This window comes from Nicotiana tabacum, chromosome 3 (genome assembly GCF_000715075.1).
Source record: "Nicotiana tabacum cultivar K326 chromosome 3, ASM71507v2, whole genome shotgun sequence".
NCBI classification, from domain to species: Eukaryota; Viridiplantae; Streptophyta; class Magnoliopsida; order Solanales; family Solanaceae; genus Nicotiana; species Nicotiana tabacum.
In genome coordinates, this window is record NC_134082.1 from 119,778,221 (window position 1) to 119,798,636 (window position 20,416).

Consider the following 20,416-nt stretch of genomic DNA (forward strand, 5'->3'; position numbering starts at 1 on the left):
GAGACCTCCTAAACAAGCGAGGACCCTAATGTTCGTCGAATTGAAAGTGAACGGCAAGCCCCTTCACGCCTTGATAGACACGGGTGCCACCACAACTACTTGTCATCAACGCAAGTAGAGCGCCTGGGTCTTGTTGTGCAAAAGAGCAAAGGCCGCGTCAAGGCTATCAACTCACCACCTCAGACATTGGGTGGAACAGCTACAAATGTCCCAATAAAACTTGGCCCATACAAAGGAAGCATCGACCTGCGCATCGCAATCATAGATGACTTCGACATCATAGTGGGTTTAGAGTTCATGAGGCAAACCAACACCATACCGGTACCATTTGCCAACATGCTCCTGATGATGGGAGAAAAAGGGGCCAAGCCCTGCACCATACCATGCTTTCCCATAAAGATGGCCGCTGAAAACATCTCGGCCATGCAGTTGGAGAAGGTAGTCGACAGACATGAACCCCTGGTTCCGACTACCCTTCGCAGCAACAATCAGCCATCATGTCATCGGCCTCAAAAGACTGGTGACGCTCATCATCGTGTGAAGACTTGTCAGCCATGCCACAAGGACAAGTCGGATCACTCATCACAGCCGGGACCCTCACAGCCATTACATGTCCCTCAGAGACCATGGGAAAGTGTTTCCCTCAGATTCATCACGGGATTGCCCCAAGTCGGCAATCTTGCATCCATCATGGTTGTCATAGATCAGTTCTCAGACTATGCAACTTTCGTAGCAGCCCCGCAAAACATCTCAGCAGAAGATACAGCTCGACTCTTTTTCTCGCACATTGTCAAACATTGGGGCCTGCCCAAGAACATTGTTAGTAGGCGCGACTCACGCTTCACTAGCAACTTTTGGACCCATCTCTTCAGGTGCTTTGGGTCAACATTGAGTCACAACTCAGACATCCATCCATCATCGGATGGCCAGACAGACCGGTTCGATGACATGCTGGAGGAATATCTTCGCAACTTCGCAACCGGATCACAGAAGCATTGGGTGAAGCTCCTAGATGCTGCTCAACTGTGTTTCAATTCTCAAAAGGACCATCATACAAACAAGAGCCCTTTTGAAATTGTTACCGAACAGCAACCGTTTCTCCCGCAAACGGTGAATGCATCAACCATGCTGAAATCTCCTCGAGCTGCCAACTTCTCGAGCGAATGGGAGCGCAACATGGGGATAGTGTGAAGCTATCTCATCAAAGCCCAAGAGCGGGCAAAACGGTTCACCGAACAAAAGCTTTGCTTTGCCCAACATCAACCAGGGGACAAAGTAATGCTATGCATCCCAAAGCGGTACTTGTTTGCAGAAAGGACCCATGACCCTCGGCTGCAACAAAAATACATCGGGCCCCTGCCCATTGAAAAACGCATTGGGAAGTCCACATACCAGGTCAAAACTCCATCCTGGTGGAAGATCCATCCAGTCTTCCATGTCAGCCGCATGAAATCATTGCTTCGCTACAACAGCAAGCTCAAAGAACAGAGTGGCGCAGACCTCCCATCCAACAACCATCAGAAACATCATCATCATCATCATCATCATCATCATAAGGCTCTGAGGACGGCGCCAACTCAGGTGGGGGAGAATGTCATGGGCTGCTTTCCAGACATGCCCCATGACCCCTTGGCCGCGCCCCATGGCGGCCTCACAATGCCTAGCGCCATGGTCGGCCCCGTGGTCTTGGCTGCGCCAAGTGACAAGCGCGCATGCGCCTTTGTCGCCCCACCGATGCCTCTTACCAGCGCCCAAGGGCTGGTCAATGACAACAGCGTCGCGCGCCCTGACAATGTCGCGCGCGCAGATCCTGATGCCTCGCCAGCGCCCAGCTGCAGGCCCATTCCAACAGCGCCTCGCGCACAGACCCTGATGCCTAGCACCAGCGCCCAGCCTCAGGCCAGCACATCAAGTGTCGCGCGCGCCCACAGCAACGCGCACGCAGACCCTGACCCGCAAGACAAAGATGCTGCCATCGGACTTAGTTTTACCTTGTAATAATCTAAGTCCTTTTCATTGTAATCATAGGCTAGTTTTCATCATTTTCATTTCAGTGTGCTTCTACAGCTTTATTAGGGCTAGTCTTGTAATGTTGGTTTATTTTTTTTAAGCATTATTAAGGGGGACCAAACAATCAAACATTTCAATCAGCATTTTCTGGTGTCTCTCCCCTCGACACCGCATCATTGTAATCAGCATTTTCATTCATCAATAAAATCATCATCATCATTCAAAACCCAATTCTCTCTCAGCTTCCGCAATTTGCTCACGACATTGGTTTTCCCGCACGGCACTGACAATCTAGTCTAGCGTGCGGCGAGGACCTCATTCGCGGACAGCAACCGCACTGACATCGGTTGCTTAGCCTTACGTTGCCCTTCCAAAGAATATCAGGAAGGCGTTGCGTAACAGTTAGCTCGGCTAGACTTCTTTGTGATATTTATCTGTTTGTGCCTTTTTAATGATGCCAAAAGGGGAAATAAATAAGTCATAACGTCATAAAGTCAGGAGGAACTAGTGTGAAATAAGGAACGCATAAAGTCAGGGGGAACTTGGGAAATTTGTGTTCTCTTGTTACTTAATCTGGTTCATCTTGCTCTAAATAACAACGTTATCTGTTTAAGTTTGTCATCATCAAAAATGGGGAAATTGATAGGTTTCTCAATGTCTTTGACTTATGTTTTGATGATCTAACAAACTTTGTCAAGAACCAGATAGGGAACCTGACATACTTGGGTTGCACTGCAAGTTAATAGATTCCAACTCAATGTGAACTGTTATAGCTTCAGGGGATAGAGAACCAAACAAGGTGATACCCTTGATGTTCCCTCATAGCAGCACGAAGAGAGAAAAGGGTTTTTAATAAAGAAGAAGATTTGGGAAAGTTGAAGACAAATATGAGTTAAGCAAACAGAGTTCGAGAGAGTTTGGAAAGTTATGAAGTGTAAATGGAGAAGTCTGATGCGTATAAGTAAAGGAATAGGCGGCTAAAATCGTGGTCATAATTACCTCGATAATTGGCAAAAATAGTGCTGAATCGTGGGATGATGCGTGTTCAAGGCGTCAAATGCAGAGAGACACGCGTCTAATCAACCGTCAGAAGCTTTATAGAGAGGGTCAGAGAATTTTCCGCTAAAAAGGTATCTCTACCAACTTCTCGGTGACACAAAGTTATGCCACCGAAAAGCAGGGGACTATCTATATAGGGTAAAATATGTTCATATTAAATGATCGCATGCGAAAGTGACACGTGGAGCTGAAGACACAAGACAGTCGGGTCCGAAGACAACGATTTCGTATGTTATCGGAGAGAATGATATTCATAAAGGCAAGATAAATGCCTGCCACCCGGTAGCATTTAATAAAGAATATTCTACAACATTAACTATATGGTCCGTAGAGAATATGCCATTCACTTTCCACCATTATACATTCTTCAATGGCCCTATAATTGTCATTAAAGAGGGGCTTGATCCTAGGACCTTGTTCCCTAGGTGCAACTATAAATAGTGAGTTTTATTATCATTGTAAAGGACACGAATTTTTTGACAAACATACGATACACTCTGTTCAAGGCTCAATACAATTCTATCTTCTTGCTCATTTATATTGTTATTATTGTCCCCAGAAGCCCTGCTCTCGGAATCACGATTTCTGTTGTTTTATCTCAACTTCATCAAGGCTAAGTCTTATATTTTTGTCTAATTTATTCATCATCTTGGGATCAAATTAATTTACTTATCTATAAATCACGTATAATTTCAACTGTACCGTTTTACGGGTAAATAAAAAGTTTAATAAATAACTTGAGTTGATTGTCATATAAAAGTTTTTTTTATGTATATGTATAAAAATTATTTGTCTATTACTATCTTAACTACTATGCTATTAAAATCTCTTTGCACCTTTAAAGATTAAATACATATTATGATGCAATGAAATGTTTGTCAATCTTTTTAAAGGCTTATTACTTACTCATATTTAAAAAACATCAAAATATGATCCAACAACAAATGAAAAGGTTACAAACAAGGACAATGTAGAAACAATGGCACAATATAATAATTTATTAATTAAACAATATAGAACACAATCTTAAGTTCATAGTTTTAACATATAAATGTTTAGTATGATCTTCAGTTCCTCTTTGGTATATGAGTATCAGAAAAGAAGCTTCTCTACCACATTTTTGTTCTTTTAATGTTTTGATGTGTGAATCATAAAATTATTTACCTGAGTGCTAGTAAATTTGTTAATTTTTTTTTGTTTCGTCTTGAAAGGAAATATAGTTGATATAGTATAGTACATTAATGTTGGCCTTGACATAAAAAAAAACGATCACATAATTTCTTCTTATGGAGCTCCTGAAATTTCAAAATGCCACGACGAATGAAATCGCTAATATGTAACTAATATTAGAGAGTAACAGTTATGTAATGAATGATATTAGATGATACACAAAAACATGACTATTACTTAAAAATGATAGTCATACTACATGGTATTCTAATATTGATCATTTCAAATAAAGTGCGCAGTTTATAATTTAATTTTAACAATTATTTCAAGAAGGTTTAGATAAAACATCGTAAAATATATATAAGACGTTTTACCCCAAAAAATATATTTATCAAATAAAATAAAACATAAAAATTATGTAAAAAATATCATCATATATAGCATCCAATAATACACAAGTCGTTGATATAATATGCATCTGTAAGGTATAACCCATTCTTTGTTATTGTTTGGGTAATAATGTAACATTTCCAACTGTATATTATTCAGAAATTTTTCCATTTCTAAAACTAAGGGGTAGACCCAATGTACAAGCAAGGAGTTCAGATAAAATCACCTAATTCATATGTAATGAAGTGTTATTTGGTCGAGGCACATTATATGCTAGCGGTTACAGTTATACGCTACTTGGTCACTCTAACAAGAAACAAAAACTTTATTGCACAGTTTAATGGTGAGTTTTTGGTTAATATTGTCTCTTATCTTTGAGGGTAGGTCTATTTTGGTCCCTCAAATATAGCCCTGAGCATATTTAGTCCCTTAAGTATGCTAAAGTTGAGCACCTTTAGTCTCACTAACACAGAGTGTTAAAAAACTAACGGTTTTATCCAACTCTGATTCGCGACGTGAATGCTTTGAAGCAAAACGTTTTCTCTCCTTTTATTGGATAACGTAAATTGTCGCTTTAATTTCTCATTTTTAGAAAATGTCTTCTAAAATTTTGACCTTGAAAATATCCCCTTCTGTGCGAGTTTTCAATGAGAAAATGACATTGTATAGCTGTTTTAAAAAAATAGCCAAAAATATATAAAATTTGTATATATATATATATACACACACACTTCGTATGTTAATATACAAAAATTATATAAATACACACACACACTTTGTATGTTAATATACAAAAATTATACAAACTTTAAATACTTTTTTCTCATATAAATAGTTTCTGACACGGGTTAAAAGTGATAATACAACCTGGTTATTTGTTTGCTTCAATAATATGCTTAGAAGTGATTCTGACAACTCTGTTTTTTTCAAATTTTAACTTTTCTTTTTGAAAAAATCGGCTGAAAATTTTATGTATGTATGTATGTATGTATATATATATATATATATATATATATATATATATATATATATATATGTATGTATATATATACAAAAATATACAATTTTTATACATTTTTCGGATATTATTTTACAGCGGCTATACAATGTCATTTTCTCATTGAACAATTGCATTTTCAAGGTCAAAATTTTAGAAGACATTATCTAAAAATAAGGAATTAAAGTGATAATTTGCATTATCCAGTAAAAGGAGAGGAAGCGTTTTGCTTCTGAGCAGAAGATTTGCTTCATGAATCAGAGTTGGGTAACACCGTTAGTTTTTTAACATATTGTGTCAGTGAGACTAAAGGTGCTCCACTTTAGCATACTTAAGGGACTAAATATGCTAAGGGTTATATTTGAGGGACCAAAATAGACCTACCCCCAAAGATAAGGGACAATATTGGTCAAAACCCAATGAAATTGGAATGAATATAATAATATTAAATTCGAATCATAGAAAGGCAAAAGATTAAATGATTTATTTCACCTTTTAAGTTTTTATTAGACAGATTTATCCAATATTTATGTTAGTGAAATGTTGTGGGTATCTAGTGAAATAATTCATATTTTGGTGACTAAATAGGAAAGAAAATCATAAACTTAGTACCTTAAAACCTCCCTAAACTATCATGTTTTTGTTAGTTTCCTACTTAAACCATTTGATGTCTCCAAAACCCCTCTGAACTATATTTCTCTTCATATTAAAATCCCCTCATTCCATTCTTAGAGGTGCGTCTAGTACACACTCCTAATTGTCTAAAAAAACGTGTCATGTAGCACTATACGTGGCTATTTAACTAAGCCTAAAATCCGCCTAAACTATTACTTTTTTGTCAGTTACCTACTTAAACTATCTGGTGTCCCCAAAACCCCCTGCACTATATTTTCCTATATATTAAAACCACACGTTGGAATTTTAAAGGTATATCTGTCTAACTATATTAACTTATGGTTTGTACAAAAAATTTACATAGTTTACTCATAATTCTCGAATGACTGATTAATTCTAGGAGTTTTGGTCCTTATTTATATTCACTGTGTAGCACATTAAAAATATAAATAAAGGCATATAGTGTTACATTTCTCAAAAATCATCTTATTACATAAACAAGATTACACCAAATATTCGCAAATAAAAAAATTAATTGACCAGCAATTGTATTTTCTAATTTCATATTATATAAAGAAGGTTCAAGAGATTCAACTTTACTCTCTATAAGATGTTGAGTTTAATAAGAAGATTTAAATTGGTATTCTTTCAACAATATGTGTAAGACATGAAAGAAGACTAAAACAAGAAAGAGAATAAATTATTTCAGACGAAACAAGAGAGGTGAAGTTTTTCCAGAGGAAACCCATATGGAGAACCGAAGGAAAAAAGCTAAAAAAGAAGAAGAAGGTGAAAAATAAAGAAGAAAAGTGAAAAATTAAGGAAGAATGGTGAAAATGAGGAAGAAAGATGGATATAACTGAAATAAAGAGAATATTTATTAAAAAAAGTAAATTTGAAAAAGGGTTAGGCTAATTAGTCATTATTTTCTATCTTGTGAGCTATTTTGGTGACTTTTTTTCAGCTGTCACCCGCTCTCAAGCGAGTATTTACACACATTATGCCAGTTCAACAATGAGGGGGTTTTAATATGAAGGGCAATATAGTTCAAGGAATTTTGGGGACACTGAATAATTTAAGTAGGAAACTGACAAAAATATGATAGTTTAAGGAGTTTTCGGGTATTAACTCTATAATAATCTGTTTGATCAAGTTTTTTTGTCAAAAGTAATTTTTTGTTATTGCCAAAAGTGCTTTTTTCCAATATTTAGATATTTGCCCAAGCTTTTAGAAGGAAAAAAATATTTTTGAGAAACTAAAAAAAGTAATTTCTATCTAAAAGTATTTTTTCGAAAAGTATTTTGAAAAATATACTTAGAAATACTTTTTAAAATTTAATTAAATATTATACTGCACAAAAATACTCTTTTAAGTTGATTAGCCAAAATAAATTATTTTGAGAAAAATACTTTTCAAAGTAAGTGATTTTAGAAACTCGGCCGAATATGCATAATACGTTTAACCTACGTTTAAAGCAAGTCATCCACAGCATCGTTTTCTTTTTGCACCCACTAATCACTATATTTCATTTTTATCCAAATAAAACATATAGCAGCCAAGAGGAAACCCTACCCATCTTCTCGTTTCTACCACAATCGTCACCCGCAATAACCCTCTCCTCATCCCCCTCCCCCCCTTCTTTTTCCTTCACCGGCCCGACTTTCTCTCCGAATTCTTCATGTTGTTTGTTTCTATCTCGTTTTAGTGTTTGACTGGAGATCAAATTTCAGCTTTGTGAGAAACTTTCTAGACGTTGACCGTTTGGGTTGTCTTCGAATTTGAAGATCAGGCTATCAGGTGAGTGTTTATGCAATAATTGTTGGTTGATTGATGGCTATTATAGCAATAATTTGGTTTTATATTCTGAAGCTATAACAGTTATTTTTCGGATCTACGGCTGTTTCCCTAAGCTGAAAACCTGTAAATTTTTAACTAGTGATGTGCGGATATATCGGTTTGCCTACACCCCACCCTTCCCTTACCCCACTTGTGAGATCCCTACTTGTGGGATCACACTAGGTATTATGTTGTTGTTACTAGCTCTGCGCTTATTTGTTGAGAACTTGTGGATGAGACGTGTATAGATGAATTCATTTCCGTTGGAAGCAAATTATAATGACTGAAATTTCAGGTTCTCTTTAGTTAGTAATTAGCTGGAGCTCAGTTAATTGGAAAAATTTCGAGGGTCTTAAGTGTGTATATTAGATTGGATGGGGAGAGTATTTGTTGCGAAGTAGGACCGTCTGAGCTAAACTGTTGGACCAGTGGTTTGATTTTAGGTCAGTGGGTGCACAATTGCACCCACTTTTCGGAGTATGACGAAGCATAAATATTTATATTTATAAAAAACAGTTCAATTAGAAGTTTTCTTAATTGTAGTTAGAGACCTGTATGTTTTATTTTGCTTACTAGCAACAGAAAAAAGAAGAGAGAAGAGATTTGTATGTTCTTGTAGAATTAAATGGGTGATCTAGAGTACATCTAGTTTTAGAGAACATATAAGTTGACTTAAAGGATAAACTATTTTGTATTGAGATGATATAGGCCTAAATAGAGTGGTGGGATAACAAAGGAGTCATATACCTTTTTTAAGTAATGGTGACCGTTGGCCATGACTAATCCAGTGGCCGGTGGGTGCATAATACCTCCCATCTAAGTATCAGGTAACTCTATCCACGTAAGTTTTTACTTGATCTACTTGTGGACATATACTTTTCTTGAATTCCCCCTTCAAAATGTAAAAGAATTTTTTTATGTATTTCAAGTTAGAAATGGTTAGGTACCGAAGCAATAAGCGTAGATTTTCCAATCTCATTGAAATCTGGTTCTTTAATTTCCCTTTGCATGGCTTATGCGCGAGTCATTAAGAAAAAAAATTTCTTAGAAGGATAATATCTCAGTCTTGAGATTGCTGCATTTAGATGATCTGGTCTAAATGCAGCATTTGGGCCAGTCTTGCAATGTAACTTTTCATCTCTTTTACCATTTTATGTACTTGCCAGTTAGTTGACCTGGCTGAATTGTTACTCATCTTGTATTTTTTAATAATGATTGCTGAATTCTTTGAACAATTGGTAAAAGTGGATGTATGATCTGTTTCGATTATAAAACTAAGTTTGTGTTTCTTTTTTGCTTTCTTCTGTTCAAAATTATAATGCAAATTTATAATTTTGTTTTATTATCTTAGTTTGTGTTTCTTTTGTTTTATTACCTTATAAAATGAAAATGCACAATTATGCTTGGGCTGGGGATATTAATTCCATTTAACCTCCAACCAGCCGTTAATGCACTGTATGTGTACCTATTTCTCTCAAAAGTACCACATAAGTGCCTGGGGGCTACATTGCTGCAGCTCTACATCGTCTTCTTCTCTCTTGAATACTCAACTATGCATCACATGCTATTTCCGACATTGCCTATTTTTAATTGATACAAATGTACAGTAGGCTGATGGAATAATGGCTGATTTGGTAAAAACAATTTAAGGTAAAGTCAAATCCTAGCATTTAGGGTAGCCTTTTTATAAGAGAACTTTGTGTGATGTTGTGCACCCACTTGGAGGGTAACTTTCTTATTCTTAAGGTTCTGTTTTACAAGCAATAAGGATATTCTTGACTTGATCGAGTATAAGTTACTTGGTTCTGGGGAAGGGTTTCAGAGGACATAGGTTAGTGAAAGTAGTACATATTACTATATTGGTGGATCCCCGAGTGTAGCTTATAATGGCAGGTTGGATGTGGAGATGCGACGCTGTAATCTGGACCAGTCCTTTGTGGTGGTAGATGAAATTGCTCAGACACTGACATCAAAATGCGATATCTGTTATGGGCAATAATTTCAAAGGGCTTTGCTTATGATAGTTGTGAAAGTCCACAGGAAAAATAGATTAAGCAGAATTTTGAAGAGGAAGAGCTCCTAACTAAAAGAACATGCGTACCAATTTCAATCATCCTTTAGGTTTGGGCCATCTCGTCAGACCTTTCTTTTTAAAAATTTTAATATTTTGTGCTAGGAGCCCATCTGAACCTCTTTCCACATGACCAGTTCAAATTATTGGTTTCTTTAACTTTTTATTGGGCATTGTTCGTGGCTTATGTTTGCCACTAACTCACAGCAATAATGTCAGGACATGATTCAAAATGCACAGTCTACTCTAAACACCCTTTTAGTTCTTGTTCCCTATCATTCACACATAGAAGTAATATGCGAAATTGCCAAGCACTTTCCTTTCAGTCACCTAGGTTGCCATTTTAGCTGTTATGATTTAGGACAGGTGGTATGAAGCAGTAAAACTCAAAGCTCTATCAAATTAACCATTGACCCTTCTAGATTAGAGAAGTGGGAAATCGACTCCTCGCCTCATATTTCGCAGATCCTTTCAGTTTAAGGATGTCCCAAAATGTTTGTAAATAAGATCTTCTGCAAATAATGAAATTCTTTGTGATTGTGAAAGTAAATTCCTTGACTTAATTAATAGCATGTTTGACCAAGCTTCTCCAAGGCCAAAAGGCCTTTTAAGCTATGTTGCGCGGACTTTCCAAAATGTTGTCGTACCCGTGTCAGATCCTCCAAAAATGCATTACTTTTGGAGGATCTGACACGTATCCGGCAACATTTTCAGAGAATCCGAGCAACATAGCTTTTAAGTGCTTTTCTTAAAAAGTTGAGGTGTTTGGCCTAGCTTCTAGGAAGAAAAAAAAGTGTTTTTGAGTAGAAGCAGAAACAATTTTTGAGAAGCAGAAAAAAGAAGCTTCTTCTCAAAAGTACTTTTTAAAAAAGCACTTTTAAGAACAATACACTTAGAGCCCGTTTGGCCAAGCTGCCAAAATCTGCTTATTTTGAAAAGTAGTTTTGGAAAAGAACAGTTTGTGTTTGGCCAATTCATTTAAGAAGTATTTTTTGCAACATTTGATAAACAAATCGTGTTTGGCCAATCTTTCTAAAAAGTACTTTTCAGTGTCAAATTACCAAAAAAATAGTATCAAGGTCTTATAATTCTTTTAAAGAGAAAAATAAACTCAAATATTTATCGTAAGAGACTTTTATTATTCTTTATTTAATTTAATTAAAATATAAAACATAAAGTAAACAAACATATTAAAGATTTAAATCAATTTTACATATATACCAAAGCATGTTATTATCTAGTATAAGTTGTTACATGATGATTTGAATAATCAAAATACATCATTTCAGTATGAATTAGAAGTCTATTCCATAAATTACAATATATTTATAATCTACCATGAAATAATAAGTAAAGTCACTCGCACATGATAATATTTCTCAACAATTTCATCTCTATGTCTATCACACAACGCCTCCATATTAGAAGAAGACTTGCCTTGAATTTCTAAAGGAATATCAGAAGGCCCATCTCCTTCCTCAATCTCTGCAGTAATGTCTTCATTAACATAATAATTGAATTCCTTATCAGTAGAAGAATGTCGTCAGATGAAATTATGTATAGCCATGGTAATTGTAACTAGATGATTCTGAGTGTCAAACTTGAAAGATGGCATTGAGCGTAAAATAAAAATAATTTTAAATATGTAAATATAAATTTTTTGTAAAAAAATAAGTTATGTATATTTAACTTCTAATTCAAAAAGAGTAACTAATTATTAACAACACATAATGTATAATTTAATTTTTTTAAAATTTAAATTAGAAAAAAAAAACTAATTAATATTACCTAACCTTACTAACTTTGTCCTAAATTACCAAGTGACCTATTGTCAGGCTGCCACTTGACTTACTGTGTGATGCTTTTTCTTCTTCTTTTAATAATATATTATATAGATTTTGCGATGCAATTTTAAATTTATTACCTATTTGTAGGTAATTTTCACAAATTAGATTTGATAACTGTTTTAAAGATTCAGGAACTAATAACATATAACAGAAGAAATTATAAATGATTATTTGTAGGAAGAGAGTTGAAAATCCAAAGAAGGATGTAGATAATTTGCTTTAGTGTGAAAAAAGAAGATAATGTGGGAAGTTACAATACATTACAAAGAAAAAATCAAAAACAAGAAAAGTCAATAAAGAATTTGGAAAGTTACAATATGATTCATGTATATGATATCTTTAATTTAAAAGAAGGGTAAAAACTAGAAGCAAAAATGAAAAGAAAAAACTTAAATTAGTAAGGGATAATTTGAAAAATATAAATTTATGGTGCGAATAGTTTTGTCTCGAATAAATTAATTTTTCACTTCTGCTTCTGCTTCTTGGAAGAAGCTAGAATTTTTTGCTTCTTCCCAAAAGCAGAAAAACTGCTTCTGCTGCTGGCCAAAAGTACTTCTCTGTATTGGTGAAACAACTTAAATTTTTTTAAAAGTACTTTTTTGGAGGAAAAAAGTATTTTTGGCCTCCCAGAAGCTTGGCCAAAAAGGCTCTTAGAAGCAATTTCTAAAAGCTTGGCCACACACTAATTGTTGCTCAAAAGTGCTTTTCAAATTGATTAGTCAAACACAAACTGCTTTTCACCAAAATTACTTATATAAAAAAACACTTTTCAAAATAATCTGATTTTAGGAGCTTGGCCAAACAGGCTACAAGTATGTATAGGAGGGGTGTCCCTTACATTGATAGAATTAGGCACCCAGTATGTTGGCTAATCAATCTCGATGCTAAAAGGTATGTAAATCTTCTATAATTTCTTATACAACATATCCCAAGGTATCCAATATGACATTCTATAAGGTTTTTCTTATCCAGATACAATAATCCTGACATGTATGAATATTCGAATAGGCCCCATTAAAGTCAAAAGTGAGGAAATCAACTTGAATATTGTTATTTTGGCAACATAGAGAGTTGATATAGCAACCTCGTCGGATAGTGCAAAATCAACAAGTAGAAAAGCAGTGTTGGATTTTCTCTTCTCCAGAAAATTGCTGGTAATGGCACATTGAAACAAAGTCTTCTTGCACCGTACAAGTAGAAATATCTATTTTAATCACTGCAAAGAGATAGTGTTGCAAATCTTTAGGAGGTTATCTTGAATTGGTAGAACGATGATAGTAAATTCAAAGTTTAGGGTATGACCCTGGCTGTGTATAAAGTGGCACGCTGGTAGCCAGATAGATAGTGGCACTAGAACCTTCACAGGAAAGATGAATGGTGCTTGAACGATCCTAGAGAGTAGTGGCGTGGAAAAGAAGCAAACATGAATGGTCGTCATAGAGAAGAGCGACGCAAGAATGATCGTCTTGAGAGTAATAGTATCGATTTTCGGAGACAGGACCGACATTGATATCAAAAGGAATAAGAAAAACATAAACATTGGCTAGGGCAGCCGTCACATTTTGGCCAACACTGCCCATTGGTAGCGGAAGCTATTTGAGTTTTTACCAAGATCATAGAGGCTCTGATACCATGTGAATAGAGAAAACTTATCATTGACTTGATTGAAAAAAACGTACAAGAGGTGCCCAAATATATTAATATGGTAGGTAAATATATTCTATAATTAAAAACACTATCCTAAGGTATCTTAGAGGAATGTTTTATAAGATTTTCTTATCCAAGTTCCTTCCGGGACATCCGATAAAATTGGAACGAAATAGGAAAGATTAGCATAGCCCCTGCGCAGGACGACACACACAAATTGAGAAATGGTCCAAATTTTTACTTGAAAAAAAAGAAGATATTTCTTATTAAGTACAATGAATCTAGACATGTATAAATCTGCAAATTGATGTGCTTGATATTTTAACATTACAGCAGGCTGTTGTCTCCTTGTGTTGTCCATGCTATGCTTTAGATGTCCAGGCATGAGCGCGCAAGGCTTGTAAGAGTCCCAGATTACGGGAGAGAATAGGCTGTTGTTTCCTTATAAGGGTCTGGCCATCCTCATCTCATGACGTAGCTTTTAAGGTTGAGTTTCTTAATATTCTACATATTTTTCTCAGGTTTCAAAATTTTACAACTTCAATACTGTGTTTTTCTTTATTAAAAAACAACTTCAAGCATGAACTCCAGCTACTCTCTTAATTTTTTATTAAGCATTTTATATATAAGTCAAAGCAGCTACTTATTTTTTTGTATTCGTGTCGCTTAAGATGGGATAGAGAAAAGGATCTAATTGGTTATGAAGTTCTGTAGCATTGATGCAAGGTAGGTGTTATGTGGGGAAATAATACATGTTTGCTCTAGCTGGCGAAACAAACTAGCAGCAGGTAAAGGTATAACATGAAGCAATCAAAATATTCCTTGTCTTATTAGTTAACTTTTAATGATCCCGTCTCCTTTCAAGTTCTTTAAGGATCATAAACTTTCTTGCAGCTGTAGCTAATTAGCTACTTGTGTTCATTATGAGTTGAAGTTAGGTAGTTCCGAGGAGTAAAAATATTTTATTTGCAGGCAAAAACATACACTGCCATGTCTGGTTGTTAGGCACTGTTGGAATTTTTTTTTTCCTTTTATTATCTCCTACTATTTGTGCCCATATGTGTACAATGCATACTAACGGTGTATTCTTTTCATCTAGATTTTACAGCGAGAGTTCTAGCAGGAATTTGAGAAAGTAGGAAATGGAGCTGAATACCATTAAAGATGCTTTTGATCGTGTCACAAAGAAGCAAAAGGTTGCATCATCAAAATTTCAAGAAGTGATGGAGCAGATCGGTCATGAAATAGAACAAGCACTGTTGAGAATACAATCAACAAATGATGCTGCATCTCTGGGTGAGCACAAAATGATTCTTAGTGAACTAAAAGCTAAGTTGAAAGAAGTTGCTCCACTCAGTCAGTTGGAAGGAACACAAAAAGAGCTAAATGTTGCACTAAGCAAGTACCCTAAGCTCCTTGAGAAGTCTTTCAACCCTGACATATCAAAGGCCTACAGGAATGTTGGTTCTGATATCCATACCGTAAACCAGATAATCGCCAGCCATTTCTACCGGGAAGGCCACTTTGATCTTGGTGATTGTTTCATAACCGAGGCCAGAGAACCTGAAGCTGCAGGCCAAAAATCTCCTTTTCTGGAAATGCATCATATACTTGAAGCCATGAGGTCTCGAAACCTGGAACCAGCTCTGGGTTGGGCCACCACCAACAGTGAGAAACTTAAGCTAAGTGGGTCTGATATTGAAATGAAGCTACATAGGCAGCAGTTTGTGGAAATTCTACAGAAAAGAGGTAGAGATGGAGCTTTAAATTATGCGAGAACCTTCTTCCCCCCTTTTGCCACCAAATATATGGCAGAGATCCAGAGGCTCATGGCCTGTCTATTGTGGGCTGGAAAACTAGATTCGTCACCTTATGCAGATTTGCTATCACCTTTCCACTGGGATAAATTGGCTGAAGAGCTTGCTCGGCAGTTCTGCAATCTCATGGGTCAATCCTATGACAGTCCATTGAGTGTGACCATTGCAGCTGGTGTCCAGGGGTTGCCAACCCTTCTGAAACTAATGAATGTGATGACTGGGAAAAAGCAGGAATGGCAATCCATGAAACAGTTGCCCGTGCCTGTAGACTTGGACAGAGAGTTTCAGTTCCACTCCATCTTTGTCTGTCCAGTGAGTCGGGATCAGGCAACTGAGGAGAATCCGCCTATGCTGCTTTCTTGCGGGCATGTGCTATGCAAGCAATCTATTACAAAACTGTCGAAGAACAACAACACGAGGCCTTTCAAGTGTCCTTACTGCCCCACGGAGGTTGAGGTCGGTCAGTGTAGACAATTGTACTTCTAATATGAATTGATTCAGTATTTGTATCTAAATCTTTTTGCTACCCTGCTTTATCCCTATGCTGTGTGAACTCAATTCATTTTCGTTCATTCCATGGTTGATGGTACCTCTGACGATAGTGTTAATGGTGCTTAAAGCTGTTCTTTTCTATGTACTCTGATAAATTGATGTAAATAGGAATTCTTTACCATTTCATGCAAATAACTTGAAATGCTTGTACAATCAGATGTTGGCCTTTTAAGTCTCTACCTTCATATACCATCGGGTGTAAATGGTTTTTGGAGGAAATAAGGTATATTCATCCGAGAAAAGATGAATTCTATTCCTTTGTTGGCGCCTTCCCTTTTTGGGTATGGGTGGGTGGGGGTAGGAGGATGAATTCTATCTCTACTTCAGCACTTAGCTCTGTTGTTGTAGGCAAGTTTACATGGTGGAAAGCAAATGCGATATTGACTTTGTAGGAATGCCTATGAGATGGGTCCAAACATAGTTGAATAGAACAAACTGATCGATTAATTGACTGTATTGTAAGATAATGATTTATGAATAAACTTTCTATGTGAACACATGACCATTCATGGACGTGTTTTAATTGGGATATCTTTTTGATGATGTCTATTTCTAGGTTATGTGCATATTAAGACCCAATAGTCGAATAGCCCCACTTATCTGTGTCTTCTATAAGGAGATGATTCACGAATAATCAAGCACTAGCGAAGACATGATCTTTCACTGATAAATATCCCTCGCAAGCATATGAAATTTTTTATTGGGACACGTCTAAGTAATGGTGTTTATTTGGTGATTTATGACTTGCAAGATCAATTGCCAAAAGTTGTAAATTTTGAAAAATCGTAGTTTAGAGGTTAGGATCCTAAGATATTTGTCAATCGATATCCCTATATTAGCTCAGAGTAGTTTACTGGCCTATGCGACAAAATGCAAAGAAACTTATTCTGATTCATTAAAAAAAATCACTTAGTCATGCCTGAAGTTTATAGGAAATTTTACCTCCTATAGTAAAGGTATACACCCTATTTATTATAAATCAAAATCATTTTAAAATATTATTTTCTATAGCTATCTTTTATATTTTATAGCAAAATAAGTATTTATATTATATACTACCATTGAGGCATGAAATACGCTATTTATGTTTTTCCTCTCTCTTAGATAGCTGTACATACTTATTTTTAAGGTGATTGTCGTTACTGTATTCATGAATACATGGCGCGAATACATGTGAATACATGCGCATATAGCTGGACTGCCCTAATTTTGGGCGCTTTTTACTGCTGTATTCATGAATACAACAGCGGCGAATATATGTCAATACATGCGCGTACAGCTGGAGTGTCCTGATTTTAAGCGCTTTTTGCTGTTTATTCATGAATACATGGTGCAAATACATGTGAATATGTCACGACCCCGGTTCGTCCTCCGTGAACCATCGTGACGGCACCTAGTCTCTACGACTAGGTAAGCCTAAATTGCGGAAGATAAACCAAATTGCGAAAATTAAACGATTTAAGACAGAACTAGAGTGATAAAACAGTGTTTAAAAGTGCCGCTCGGCATACACAATATTTAACTCTCAAACCAATACATACTTCCAAGACCCGAAAACCCATGAATCACAAACTAGGGATATTACATAGTGCTCTAACTCCAGAATAGTCTAAAACAAGTAAATACAGAAGGGCTGTAACTACAAGAGAGAATAGAGAGAGACTCCTCGGTCTGCGGACGTAGTAGATATACCTTGAAGTCTCCGAAAGGTCGCCTCGCCTTAAGGATGGTAAGTCTGAATCAAGGTACCTGGATCTGCACATGAAAAACATGCGCAGAAAGGACATGAGTACACCATAACGGTACTTAGTAAGTGCCAAGCCTAACCTCGGTCGGATAGTGACGAGTAAGGTCAGAGCCTTACTGAGGTTAAATAAAATATAAAGTTCAATAGTGTAGAACAGAACAACATAATTAAGTACAGTAATAAAAATAATACAAAATATAAAGGGCAACAACAACTATTATAGAGACAAGGTAAACACAGAAAGAAATACGGTTCAACACCAAAATAACAATCGGGGATCTCCGAGGATACCGTCCTGTAGTCCCAAATATACATATCCAATGGATCTCCCGGGATCCCGTCCCGGAGTCCAACTCATAGTGCGCGGGGATCTACCGGAATCCCGTTCCGTAGTCCCAAATGTAAATAACCAGTACTGGGGAATATACCGGGTGCATTCCCGTAGTTCCATATAACTGTGCAAGGGATCTACCGGAATCCCACATCCGTAGTCCCAAAATAAATAGACAAGGGGGGAGCTACCGGAATCCCACATCCGTAGTCCCAATGTAAATACACAGCAGCATACAGGAAGACATTCAGAAATGTCAAATTTCATATTAAGGCAAACAAGTAATTCTAGCCTAGCATGTTGCACAAAATTTAGGTAAGGCAGTTTGAACAAGTGAAGCAATTAAGTCACTTAGACATGCTTTCCTAAGCTAACAACAAGCTTAATAGTATAAGTAATAAAAACAGGGCAGAAAACATACTAGTAATTACTTAATGAAAACCGGATTTCCAACAATTAGCACAAGTACGCACTCGTCACCTCACGTACAGGGCATTTCAATTACCAAATATACCAAATTCTAAGGGGAAGGTCCCTCACACAAGGTTAGACAAGCCACTTACCTCGAATTGGCTCAATAATCAATCCGAAACCACGCTCTTGCCACGAGTACTCGACTCCAAATGGCCCAAATCTATTCAATTCAATTGCATAACGTAAATAGCACTTCAAGTAACTGATTCTACAAAGAAATTCTAAGCTAATACGCGAAATTAGGTAAAATGACCAAAATGCCCCTCGGGCCCACGTCTCGGAATCGAGTAAAATTTATATTTTCAGAATACTCATACTCTCACGAGTTCATGCATACCAAAATTATCCAAATCTAAGGTCAAATTCCCACTCAAAAGTCGAATTTTAGGTCTAAGAACTTTCTTCCAAATTTTCCCCAATTTTCATCTCCAATCCGAAATTAAATGATGAAACTAACTATAGATTGATGGAATATAACTAGAAAGGGTTAAAGAATCGTTACCCAATGATCTCCTCTTCAATTTCCTCTCAAAGTCGCCCTCTCCCGAGCTCCAAATTGAATTTTCAACTTTTGAAACTAAACCCTCGAAATTTCATATTTCTGCCCAGCTGTTTCCGCATTTGTGTTTCCCGCTTTTGCGGAACACGGGTCGCATCTACGACTTCTCACTTAAAACCAATCTTCCGCATCTGCAACTCCCCACCCGCAGATGCGGTACCGCTCCTGTGGAAATCCTGCCGCTTTTGCGGTCCCTGCTGAACTTCCCCATTTCTGCTTCTGTGGCAGATTCGCTGCTTTTGCGGTTCCACACCTGCGGTCCCACACTCACAGATGCGGTTATGACAGAAGAACAGCTGAATCTGCAACTCCAAAATTCCAAAAATCTTTCCGTCAACCATCCTAAATCATCCCGAGGCCCCCGGGACCTCAACCAAACCTACCAAAATATCCCATAACTTCATTCAAACTTGTTCCAACCTTCGGAACGCTCAAAACAACATCAAAACACCTATTTTTCATCGGATTCAAGCCTAAGAGTTCTAAAAACTCTATAAATACACTTTCGATCAAAAAGTCTATCAAACCTCGTCCGAATGACCCAAAATTTTGCACACACGTCACATTCAATACTACGGAGCTACTCCAACTTCCGGAATTCCATTCCAACCCTCGGATCAAAATCTCACTATCGAACCGGAAACTTCAAAATTCGACCTTTCGGCATTTCAAGCCTAAATTAGCTACAGACCTCCAAAACACAAACCGAACACGCCCCCTAAGCTCGAAATCACCCAATGGAGCTAACGGAACCATCGGATTTCCATTCCGAGGCCGTCTTCATATTGTTCTGACTATGGTCAACTTTCCAACACTTAAGCTCTCATTTAGGGACTAAGTGTCCCAAAACTCTCCGAAACTCAAAACCGAACATCCCGGCAAATCAAAATAGCAGAAATAAACTCGGGGAAAGCAGTTAATGGGGGATCAGGGCATAAATTCTTAAGACGACCGGCCGGGTCGTCACATCCTCCTACACTTAAACATTCGTTCGTCCTCGAACGAGCATAAAGACATACCTAAAGTAGTGAAAAGATGAGGGTAACGGCTGTGCATATCCTGCTCGGTCTCCCAGGTAGCCTCCTCGACCGACTGACCCCGCTACTGAACCTTTACTGATGCAATGTTCTTTGACATCAGCTTTCTAACATGCTTGTTCAATATCGCCACTGGCTCCTCAATATAGGATAGATCCTTGTCCAACTAGACTGAACTGAACTCTAACACGTGCGACGAATCACCGTGATACCTCCGGAGCATCGAAACATGAAGTACCTGATGAACTCCGGCCAAG

At 36.9% G+C, this 20,416-nt stretch overlaps 1 protein-coding gene and 1 non-coding gene across 6 annotated transcripts; both read left to right on the forward strand.

Moving 5' to 3' along the window:
• The first annotated feature begins 7,747 nt into the window (after positions 1 to 7,747).
• Positions 7,748 to 16,127, forward strand: LOC107805440 (protein RMD5 homolog). Of its 5 annotated transcripts, none has more exons than XM_016629483.2 (3): positions 7,748 to 8,038; positions 13,976 to 14,128; positions 14,742 to 16,127. In XM_016629483.2, the coding sequence occupies exon 3, from the start codon at positions 14,785 to 14,787 to the stop codon at positions 15,943 to 15,945; it is 1,161 nt and encodes a 386-aa protein (XP_016484969.1). In that variant the 5' UTR covers positions 7,748 to 8,038; positions 13,976 to 14,128; positions 14,742 to 14,784; the 3' UTR covers positions 15,946 to 16,127. The 5 variants fall into 5 exon arrangements, with proteins under 5 accessions (XP_016484969.1, XP_075105928.1, XP_016484968.1 ...); XM_075249827.1 differs by having other exon boundaries at positions 13,979 to 14,128; XM_016629482.2 differs by lacking the exon at positions 13,976 to 14,128.
• On the forward strand, positions 13,780 to 13,881 carry LOC142179730 (U6 spliceosomal RNA). The gene has a single exon (XR_012708269.1). It is a non-coding gene; the product is annotated as a U6 spliceosomal RNA (small nuclear RNA).
• Positions 16,128 to 20,416: the final 4,289 nt, after the last annotated feature.

Excerpts from the sequence above, each read along its gene's own strand:
- LOC107805440 (XM_016629483.2), top strand. The coding sequence starts at position 14,785 with ATGGAGCTGAATACCATTAAAGATGCTTTTGATCGTGTCACAAAGAAG.